The sequence below is a fragment of the Monopterus albus genome, unplaced genomic scaffold (genome assembly GCF_001952655.1).
Source record: "Monopterus albus unplaced genomic scaffold, M_albus_1.0 scaffold550.1, whole genome shotgun sequence".
Lineage (NCBI taxonomy): Eukaryota > Metazoa > Chordata > Actinopteri > Synbranchiformes > Synbranchidae > Monopterus > Monopterus albus.
The window spans coordinates 70,712-82,794 of NW_018128430.1; the positions used below are offsets into that span (position 1 = coordinate 70,712).

General features: G+C 38.7%; 1 protein-coding gene across 2 annotated transcripts in view; it reads left to right on the forward strand.

The window, feature by feature from the left end:
• sonb (SON DNA and RNA binding protein b) overlaps positions 1–11,872 on the forward strand; it is a 58,691-nt gene extending 46,819 nt beyond the window's left edge. The window contains exons 11-12 of one of the 2 annotated variants that reach the window (XM_020588529.1): positions 7,277–7,378; positions 11,142–11,872. In XM_020588529.1, coding sequence (XP_020444185.1) covers positions 7,277–7,378; positions 11,142–11,219 — 180 coding nt within the window. In that variant the 3' untranslated portion in view covers positions 11,220–11,872. The remainder of the gene's footprint in view (positions 1–7,276; positions 7,379–11,141) is intronic. The other variant, XM_020588530.1, reaches the window with a different exon arrangement.
• The last annotated feature ends 211 nt before the right edge of the window (positions 11,873–12,083 follow it).

The window sequence follows — 12,083 nt, forward strand, 5'->3', positions numbered from 1 at the left end:
AGTAAATGTACTTAGTTATTTTCCAAAACTACTGTGTTGTTGGTGTGGACTGTAATATAAAAAGGTGTTTCTGTGAAAAATGACCTGGGAGAACTGGGAGATCCTTTGTCAGGAGCCTTACATATATAAGCTTTAGCTGTACTTTAGTATTTTGTCAGCATTGTACAGTAGCTGAATAAACCTTTGTGAAGTTAGGCCTACATTGCACTACCTGCAGTAATTTTTACAGTGCCTTGCGAAAGTATTCGGCCCCCTTGAACTTTGCGACCTTTTGCCACATTTCAGGCTTCAAACATAAAGATATAAAACTGTAATTTTTTGTGAAGAATCAACAACAAGTGGGACACAATCATGAAGTGGAACGAAATTTATTGGATATTTCAAACTTTTTTAACAAATAAAAAACTGAATAATTGGGCGTGCAAAATTATTCAGCCCCTTTACTTTCAGTGCAGCAAACTCTCTCCAGAAGTTCAGTGAGGATCTCTGAATGATCCAATGTTGACCTAAATGACTAATGATGATAAATAGAATCCACCTGTGTGTAATCAAGTCTCCGTATAAATGCACCTGCACTGTGATAGTCTCAGAGGTCTGTTTAAAGCGCAGAGAGCATCATGAAGAACAAGGAACACACCAGGCAGGTCCGAGATACTGTTGTGGAGAAGTTTAAAGCCGGATTTGGATACAAAAAGATTTCCCAAGCTTTAAACATCCCAAGGAGCACTGTGCAAGTGATAATATTGAAATGGAAGGAGTATCAGACCACTGCAAATCTACCAAGACCTGGCCGTCCCTCTAAACTTTCAGCTCATACAAGGAGAAGACTGATCAGAGATGCAGCCAAGAGGCCCATGATCACTCTGGATGAACTGCAGAGATCTACAGCTGAGGTGGGAGACTCTGTCCATAGGACAACAATCAGTCGTATACTGCACAAATCTGGCCTTTATGGAAGAGTGGCAAGAAGAAAGCCATTTCTTAAAGATATCCATAAAAAGTGTCGTTTAAAGTTTGCCACAAGCCACCTGGGAGACGCACCAAACATGTGGAAGAAGGTGCTCTGGTCAGATGAAACCAAAATCGAACTTTTTGGCAACAATGCAAAACGTTATGTTTGGCGTAAAAGCAACACAGCTCATCACCCTGAACACACCATCCCCATTGTCAAACATGGTGGTGGCAGCATCGTGGTTTGGGCCTGCTTTTCTTCAGCAGGGACAGGGAAGATGGTTAAAATTGATGGGAAGATGGATGGAGCCAAATACAGGACCATTCTGGAAGGAAACCTGATGGAGTCTGCAAAAGACCTGAGACTGGGATGGAGATTTGTCTTCCAACAAGACAATGATCCAAAACATAAAGCAAAATCTACAATGGAATGGTTCACAAATAAACATATCCAGGTGTTAGAATGGCCAAGTCAAAGTCCAGACCTGAATCCAATCGAGAATCTGTGGAAAGAACTGACAACTGCTGTTCACAAACGCTCTCCATCCAATCTCACTGAGCTCGAGCTGTTTTGCAAGGAGGCATGGGCAAAAATTTCAGTCTCTCGATGTGCAAAACTGATAGAGACATACCCCAAGCGACTTACAGCTGTAATCGCAGCAAAAGGTGGCGCTACCAAGTATTAACTTAAGGGGGCTGAATAATTTTGCACGCCCAGTTTTTCAGTTTTTTATTTGTTAAAAAAGTTTGAAATATCCAATAAATTTCGTTCCACTTCATGATTGTGTCCCACTTGTTGTTGATTCTTCACAAAAAATTACAGTTTTATATCTTTATGTTTGAAGCCTGAAATGTGGCAAAAGGTCGCAAAGTTCAAGGGGGCCGAATACTTTCGCAAGGCACTGTAATTATCCAGCCTTTTAACAAAAAACTTTTCTAATATTTTGGAAAATTGTGAAAGCGAAGAAATGGGCCTATAATTAGAAAACAAATGCTTGTCACCACCTCTGTGTAGCGGGAGAACTTTGGCTATTTTCATTTCACTTGGAAAGATACCAGTTTTGAATGACTGGTTACAAATGAAGGTAAAGGGCTGAACAATAATATGCATTATTCTCCTAACTATAAACATATCCAACCCATTTTTATTTATCTTTTTTTTTTTTTTTGCAATATCAAAATTTTTTATATTTCATCTTTGTTGGTTGGGCTTAAAAAAAGTTAGAGCCCTTATGAATAGACTCAATATTTATGGATTTGTTTTGTGGATGCAGTGTTTTATTTGCTAAAGTAGAACAAAATAATCAAACTCATTTACACTTTTGTTAATATTATTTATTATAAATATATTATTTTTAATAAAATGACTTGGATACTCACCCCTATATTGTCTTTTATTTATTACACTATTTAGTACTTTCCATGTTCCTTGTATATTTTGTCTATGTTCCATCAATAATTTTGTATAGTATTCTTTTTTACAGTTTCTAATTATATTTACCTTTTTTTTTCTTATATTCTTTATATTTATTTTCAGCATCTGTTCTAAATTTCAAACATTTTCGATATTTTTCTTTTTGCATGCTTTTATGATACCTTTAGTAAACCAAGGTTTCTGTATCTTATTATTGACTTTAACTGCTTTAAGTGGACAGCGTTTATCATATATTTTTAATATTTTTTTCAGGAAATTATCATAGGCCTCAATTGGGTTTTCATAATTCTATCCCAATTTTGCCTGCTCAATTTCTCTTTAAATACTTCTATTGTTTCTGGTGTTCTGTGTCTCACAATTCTGGATTCATATGTTGGCCTGGAGTGTACTTTAAATACATTTTGGTAAACTGCAAAAACAGGTAGATGGTCACTAATATCGGTTATTAAAAGCCCTACGTCATTAGTGAAAATATTATCTATTAATGTTGCTGTTGCTGTTGTTATCCTACTTGGTTTTACTATAACTGGAAATAATGTACAGTTATAGAAGGTGTTAATAAAATCTGTGGTTCTTTTATGTTCTCCAGGATTAAGCAGGTTAACATTAAAGTCCCCACAGACAATAGGTCCTGTTTCCACTTTGCCTTTGATATGAATTCATTAAAGGTTTCAAGTGGTGAACCAGGAGTCCTATACATACAACTGACAATTACATTTTTTCATTTTTCAAGATGAACTTAAACAGTCACACATTCTAAAACATTATCAATTGTTGACATATTATTTACTAGACCACATTGTAAATCAGAATCCACATAAATAGCAACTCCACCTCCTTTTTTGTCTTTCCTATTCATTACAAACAGTTCATATCCATCTAGCTCTACATCTAATACCTTATTATCTAGCCATGTTTCAGAAACAGCAACTACACTAAACTTTGGGAATATTTTTAAATAATCTTTCATTTTCTAAAATTTTTTCCAGAGACTTCTACTATTGAAATGTATTACAGATAAAGAATGTTTCATATTTACTTTACTATTAAATTGTTCTTCTGTATACTAATTGCTATTTGGCTCATTATAAAAATAGGTTTCTGGATCAATTTCTCTCTCAATATCATACTTATTGGGTCTAATAAAATTAAAATTCCTATAGTTATACAAATTAAATAATTCACTAGATGTGTCAGACAAGTTACTATCTATGTCATCATCTTTGTCTGTATAACTCATTACTGATATTTAAATTTCAATTTAATCCTCCCACTTCCCGACAAAATAAATAAAAGAAAAAAATTAATACAATAACAAAAAAGTAAATAAACATGCTAACTAGTTCAACTGACTATATGTTGATGATAGATTCTTAGTCTTTAGTTCATTAAACAGTATTTTTAACGAGAATCTTCATATATCCAAGTGGCAGTCTTTATGTCAGCACAATCCATGTTCTTATTAGAGGAAATCAACTTAACAATATTTAAAGCAGTCTTAGTATAACAAGATCCATATAACAATGTCCCCATACTATTCATTTGAACTTTTCCAGTTCGATGATTTCCCCTACCATGATCACTCTTGCTTCTTCTGGCAATCCATTTCATCATGTCATCACATGACCATTTCTAGTCCATGTTGCTTGTATCTTGTTCTGTCTCTGTAAGCTCTGCGTCTGTCTAGCAATATCTGCGTTCTTTTTGGTAAGGTGTTCATTAATGTACACCCCACTCCCTTTTAGCTTCCGAGCCTGGTGCAGCAGTTTGACTTTGCTTCTTCTGCTCACAAAACGAACAGTAATTGCTGGTTTGGCAGTGCAGTTCTTTCTGGGAAGTATGTAACAGGCAGATATATCCTCCGTTTTAACGTAAATGTTCTTACAAGATATGTTACAACCTGCCTCTCGAGCGTTTGTAGCTCCTCCGCTGGTGTGTTCTCGCCCTCATTCATTTCGCCGGTGCCAGTAGCTCTCGCATAAGTTTGATGTTTCGTTTCCAATCCATTTATGATTACATCCTCCGACCGCATGTATTGCTCCAAGTCATCGACTCTTCTCTCCAGTGCGCAAATAACCTTATCTTTCTCTTTCAGAATTTCTTTCAGTTCCTTTACTTCAGTCCGCAAGCTTACTATTTGAGCTTGTTGTTCACCCACATTGGAGAGCTTTTCCGTTATGGAATTAAACGATTTTTTTTTTATTTCTTCCAGCTCTTCCTCCACATAATTACTTGCTTTCTTGGGTGGCATGTTTGTTTCGTTTAATCTCATTTGATGTCCAGTTTTAATTCAATTCAACTCTGTTAGCTTATCTCTGACGTACGAGTGCTGCAGCTTGGTGGCCATCTTGGTATTTCATGTAATTGATAATGCTTTGTTGCCTTTATGTAACTTTTTTTAAGACTAAGTGTTCTTTGTTACTACGTACTTACTTACGTATGAGCCACACGGAGTGGCAGCAAGTTACAGCAGCTGTGTCCTCGTGTTCTTTTCCGTGTTTTTATGAAGTTCTGTTCTTATGTTGGTTGTTTTCTATTGCTGCTGTAACACAGAAATTTCCACACTGTGGGATCAATAATTTCACCAGTCAACTTAACATCTGTAATTTAGCTTATTCAATCGGTGTGACTACTCTTTGAGCTTCAATTGCCTGTAGACCCACAACCTTGCTCTACAGCCTTATCATAAACTTATTTATTTAAATCCAATCCAGACACTCATATATTTATAGCTCAATATTTAGCTTCGTCAATCTGGTCTATCATCTCATAACGTTTAACACCCACTCAGCTGTATCTCTCTCATTTTTTTTAAAACAACAACCATAAACAGCACAATCACACGCAGTTACATAATTACACAGTGTTAATAAATCATATACCTTCACACACACACATACACACTCCACGCACATCCAAAGAGTGAGCAGCTCGCACACAGATCATACAGGAAGAAGCGGAACACACACACAAACGGAGCAAGGGGAGGGAGAATTACTCCCCACATACTCAGTTTCACAGAAATATAAAATAAATCTTATACTCACCTCAGCAACACAGTATACAGTCTGAAAACACATGAAATTGACAACAAGAACAACAGGAAATTGCAACGCACAATTCTGTCATCCCTCTGTCCCTAACTCCAGACACATGTCATGGCCAATTACACAACACCAAACAAATATATGTTCACATATTTAAACACACATTAAAGTTCGCACTTATTCATATACAGAAAGCGCTCTGAGTGGGAATCCACAAATAGGACAGACCTCTGCTACACAGCCTCACCATAAAATTTAATCAGAGGCAAACACCTTTATAACTCATAATTTCACGCTGTTCAATCAATTGTCTGACAACTTATACCTTTTTCTCTGTCAATCCTAATAGGCTGTTTCACCATCACATAAACATCAGACATGTAAAAACAACATCAATGTATCCTGTAAACACTTAAAGCAAGTTATTTACATCAGTGTTAGTAATAGTGTTCGTGATCGCAGCAGTCTTCCACCACCTGTCAGAATAAAGCAAGTTATTTGGTTCCCCTTCACACAAAATCTTGGAGCACAGTCAAGATAGGAGATTAAATTTAAAATTCTCCCACCTCCTACCTGCAGAGACAACGCCAAGGTTTGTCGTGGCTAGAATGTGATACAGACTAAATTAGTTCAGACAAATCATCCCAATTTAAGTAATCATTTAATATTACAATTATTCTGAACAGAGTAGTAGTTAAATAGGTAATCTGGTAGTTAGGAAACAGAGAACAGAATCACTCCTCCTGCAATGGAATAGGTACAGTATTAAATAAGAAGATTATCACAGCGCCAGTCAGTCTTGGTCACAGGGTCACCCCGGCCGGCCAGGTCCAAGCTCACTTTCTCAACTGCTGCACCATACTTTTCTTCTTCTCTACACCTTTTTGCCTCACTGTTTTATCCACAGCTTTCTTTAGGCTGTTACGTCAATTTCCAAACTTATCTTCCTGTCTCCAGTTTTAGGAGACAACACCCTGAGATGTACCCAAAAACAGGAAGCATCTTGACCAAATTATATAAGGTCATTGTTCAGCTCATATGAACTCAAAAGTGAACACACAAACACATTATTCTACTACATAATCCATATTAACATGTAACTTAAGCCACTACAGCTTCTTTGCTAAGTTGCAGGTGGGGCTATGTCTGGACCAACTATCAAAACAGAGGGTAGAGAAGCTGGGATAACAACAGAAGGGTTGTAGGCAGCAGCGTGTCATGGAGGCGAGAAGTATAGCTGAGAGACGCCATGTCTTGTCCCCTTTTCACTTTATCAGACGATGTGTAAAATCTTAGTTAATGCACCTTTTATAATTGAGCTGGTCTGTCTTTTCCCTAACAACTTTCTGGAGCACCTGTTCAGTTGTAGGACAACAGTATAGCTGATATACCTTCCTAGGGATAGCAAATTGAGTTCACAGTGATAAAATACTGCAAATTACCATGTTTATTTTGCACCCGTAATATGCTGTGTCAAACACTGTTCATATTTGTCATATCTTTTTCAAAGATTTGGGCCATATTTAACTAGCTAAAATTGGTATTTGATCAAATTCAGATAATGCCAAAAACAGACATTGGAAAAAAACACTAGGTGATTCACATCATTGGGTGCAGATAGATTTCCTGGCTGGTGTAAGTGCCCCATATCACCCGAATCCTGTGACTGGAAAGTATTTCAAAACAGCAGCAATATGCTAACAGAATATTTTAAGCACACGTATGCGGTTTGCTTGTATTTTCTTTAATCCCTATTCTCATTCTCATGCTGTTTTTTTATACATCTTCTGGCAGTTAAAGTCTTGACATTTAAACATCCATCCATATGTTATGTTGTTTCCAGGTTGCAGTGAATGGCATTGACTATCAACCCCAGACACCTAGTCCCAATAAGAAACATGCCAAGGCCATGGCAGCAACAGTTGCCCTGCAGGCTCTGGGAGAGGTAATGTTAAAATAGTAACACAGGGAGTTGGCACACAGTCAACATAGAGGGAAAATAACAAGATTCTATTTGACTTTATTTTACCTGTCAGGTTCATAAGAGCAAGCACTAAAATACTGATACAGACCTCTTTAATGTTTGCTGACTTTATTTTGTTCTAAATTTAAATTAGATACAGCTGCCATTTATGGCCTTCTACTTGTATTAACCCATAACTAAATAAAAACTTTTTTATAAAACTTCCTGTCTCTCTAACTTTAAAGGTATAGTCAGGATTCTAGCAAAAGAATGTTTACATTTTAATCTTGTAATCACCTCACTCATGATTTAAGAATGTGCCTTAGCACAGCAACTGTACCAGGGCACAACATGTGGCTAACCAGCTACAGATTACACTGTCACTCTCTCACAACAGTCTCCAGCTGCTGTGGCAGAATTCAAAACAACTGTACACATTTGCAAACTAGCAGATTAGCTAGTTGCTTTAGGTAATGCCCAATTTGCTAACATAACATTACCACATACAGTGCTGTGAAAAAGTATTTGCTCTCTTCCTGGTTTCTTTTTTTTTTTTGCATATTTGTCACACTTAAATGTTTCAGATCATCAGACAAATTTTTACATTAGACAAAGATAACTCAAGTAAACAAAATGCTGTTTTTAAGTGATGATAAGGGAAAAAAGCTATCCAAACCTACATGGCCCTATGTGAAAAAGTAATTGCCCCCTAAACCTAATAACTGGTTGTGAAATCTCAGCAGCAACAACTACAATCAAGCATTTGTGGCAATGAATCGTTCACATCGCTGTGGAGGAATTTTGGCCCTCTCTTCTTTGCAGAATTGTTTTATTTCAGCCACGTTGGATGGCTTGAGCTTGAACTTTCTTTTTAAAGTCACGCTAAAGCATCTCAATCAGATTCAAGTCTGGACTTTGACTAGTCCACTCCAAAACCTTCATTTTGTTTTTTTAAGCCATTCAGAGGTGGACTTGCTGGTATTTTTTGGGATAATTGTCCTGCTGCAGAACCCAAGTGCACTTCAGCTTCAGCTAGAGGGCAGAATTTATGGTTCCATCAATCAAAGGTCCTGAAGCAGCAAAGCAGCCCCAGACCATCACACTACCATCACCATATTTGACTTTTGGTGTGATGTTCTTTTTCTGAAATGCTGTTACTTTTACGCCAGACGTAATGGGATGCACACCTTCCAAACAATTCAGCTTTTGTCTTGTCAGTCCACAGAATATTTTCTCAAAAGGCTTGGGGTTCATCAAAATGTTTTTTGGCAAAAGTGAGATGAGCCTTTATGTTCTTTTTGGTCAGCAGTGGTTTTTGCCTTGGAACTCTGCCATGGATGCCATTTTTGCCTAGCCTCTTTCTTATGGTTGAGTCATGAACACTGACCTTAACTGAGGCAAGTGAGGCCTGCAGTTCTTTAGATGTTGTGGGTTCTTTTAGGTAGGTAGGTACTTTATTGATCCCTCAATGGGGAAATATCAGTGTTTCAGCAGCAATGGAGAACAAACAACATACCACCATGAGAAACAAACACCACACACATGGATTTGAGTATTGCACCTCAGTTGACTGTTACATAGTTCCTCATACTTTCACCTAGCTTATCCCTGCAGTGATGTATTGTACAGTCTGGTTGCTGTGAGGAGGAACGACCTACGGTAACACTCCTTACACTGGGGATGTAACAGTCTTGCGCTAAAAGAACTGTTCAGAACCTCTACTGTGTGGTGCAGGGGATGGGAGGGGGTGTGCATGATGGATGTTAGTTTTACCAGCATCCTTCTGTCCGCCACCTCCTCGATGGAATCCAGGGGGCAGCCCAGGACAGACCCAGCTCTCTTGACCAGCTTGTTTAGTCTCTTTCTGTCCCTGTCCATGCTACCTCCCGCCCAGCCCACAACAGCGTAAAAAACAGCAGATGCCACTACAGTATCATAAAAAGTCTGAAGGAGTGCCCCCCGCACACCAAAGGACCTGTCTCCTCAACAAGTGGAGGCGGCTCTGGCCCTTCTTGTACAGGGCATCGGTGTTTTCAGTCCAATCCATTTTGTTGTTGAGGTGGATCCCCAGGTATTTAAAGGTGTCCACAGTCTCAATGTCTGTGCCCTGGAAGCTCACCGGAGTGAGTGCTGGTGATTTCCGCCGGGGATCAATCACCATCTCTTTAGTCTTACTGTTGTTAAGGACCAGACGAATTACCACTTCACAAAGTCAGTAACAACCCCCCTGTATTCCTGCTCATCCCCCCGATACACATCCAACAATACGGTGTCATCAGAGAACTTTTGTAGGTGACACTGGTGGGAGTTGTACTTGAAATCCGATGTGTAGAGGGTGAACAGAAAGGGGGAAAGCACCATCCCCTGGGGCGCCCCCATGCTGCAGACCACCACGTCCAACACAGTCACGCAGCCTGACAAAGTGAGGTCTGTTTGTGAGGTAGTTAATGGTCCATGTGGACAGGTGTTGGTCCACACCTGCCTCCTCCAACTTCCCCCTCAGCAGTGATGGCTGGATTGTGTTGAAAGCACTGGAAAAGTCAAAGAACATGACTCTCACCATGCTTCCGGGGAACTCCAGATGAGATAGGGCTCGATGCAGCATGTAGATAATGGCGTCATCGACCCTGATGCCAGGACAGTATGCAAACTGCAGCGGGTCGAGCACTGAGCTCACCTGTGCACGGAGGTGGCCAAGGACAATCCTTTCCATGGTTTTCATCAGGTGGGAGGTCAGGACAATGGGTCTGTAATGTTTCAGCTCCTTGTGACCTCTTGGATGAGTCGTTGCTGCACTCTTGGGGTAATTTTGGTAGGCCGGTGACTCCTGGGAAGGTTCACCACTGTTCCATATTTTCTCCATTTGTGGATAATGGCTCTCACCGTGGTTCGCTGGTGTCCTAAAGTTTTACTCTGGATTTGCATTGCCGTGTAAAGTACTTTGGTCGACCAGATGTTTTTAAAGTGCTATACAAATAAATTTTGATTGATTGATTGATTTAGAAATGGCTTTGTAACCCTTTCCAGACTGGTAATAACAGTTACTTTGTTTCTCATGTGTTCCGGAATTTCCTTGGATCGCGGCGTGATGTCTTGCTTTTTGAGATCTTTTGGCCTACTTCACTTTGTCAGTTCTATTTAAGTGATTTCTTGATTCAACAAGTCTGGCAGTAATCAGGCCAGGGTGTGGCTAGTGAAATTGAACTCAGCTTTATAAAAATGTGATTAAGCACAGTAAATTCATGATTTAACGAGGGGGGACAATTACTTTTTCACATAGGGCCATGTAGGTTCAGATAGCTTTTTTCCCTTAATGAATAAAATCATCACTTAAAAACTGCATTTTGTGTTTACTTGGGTTATCTTTGTTTAATATTTAAATTTGTATGATGATCTGAAACATTTAAATGGAAGTGCTGGTACTTTTTCAGCCACCCCCCGCCCACTTTGCCATGCACGTGCAAGAACACTCCTTGAGCTGATTGGCTGAAATTAGTCAGCCCAACTCCGATCTTTATTTGCTCTTTTACAGAGCACAACAAACAGCCACATGGGGTTTATGGAGGGCACAAACTGAAAGGCCAGGCAGAGAAATGTGAGGAAAATTTATCTGAAAATGAGTAATGAACTGGAATCGCTGACTCTACCTTTAACAGTTCAATGCTTTTTATGGCCAGTCATAAAATATAAGCCTGTTTTTCTGAGCCAAATTCTGAGCCTCTGACCTGTTTTATTTTGTTCCTAGGTTCCTGTTGATGGACCAGGACTCTACACAGGCCCTGTCTTCACTGCTGCTTCAACTGGACCCTTGTTCTCTACATAGACATGCAGTACACACGAGTGGGACTGAAAGATCTTACACAATACAGTTGTTTGGCTGTACTCTCACTTCAGTTGTGGGACATAACAAAGGGGTTTTTGTCTCTACACCAGTGATTTATTTGTATTTTAAGAAATGAAAAGGTACATTAAGCACACGATAGTGAGAACCATGAAGACCAGTCCAGCTTCAGATGGCACCAAGATCTTTGATACAAAACTATTGGTGACTTATTTCACACTCTTGTTTTTAAGTCACTATGTTCACGACAGGGTGGCAAATATGTCTATGCCAGATTGTTAGGATGGGAAAAGAGTCAATTTCATATTAAAAAGCATGTATGTATGATTTATGTATGATATTGTAGCATTTTAGTCTGATAGGTATTATACTGTAGTCTCACCCTTGACCAGACATGTTTCTCTGATTTGTCACAGCAAAGCAGACATATGTTAGGCAATTAAATGAAAAGTTATATCTTTAAATGACTTTTGAATGAAATGAATGCTTTGTTGTTTAGCAAGCTTTCTGTTGGTTTTGATGTTACATTTGTGGTTTAGCTTCTAACAAAATGTTTCTCATTAAGAGGCTGTTAAACTTTGTGAAACTGGCATTCTAAAATGTGCAAACACAAAATAAAGATTCTATTTATCTTATGTAATAGAGAAATCAACATGTTTCTTGTTAACAATTCCTATTATCCACCATGTTTGTAAGACTGGGGAGGGTGCTGATAACTATTTCTGCCTTCCAGTGCACAGGTGATTCATCAATGAAGAGGGGAAAATGTGAAGGTTAAATGCTCATTAGAGCTGGAATATTGATCATTTTACATGAATAATGAATGAAAAAGGCTGCCATGTTGTT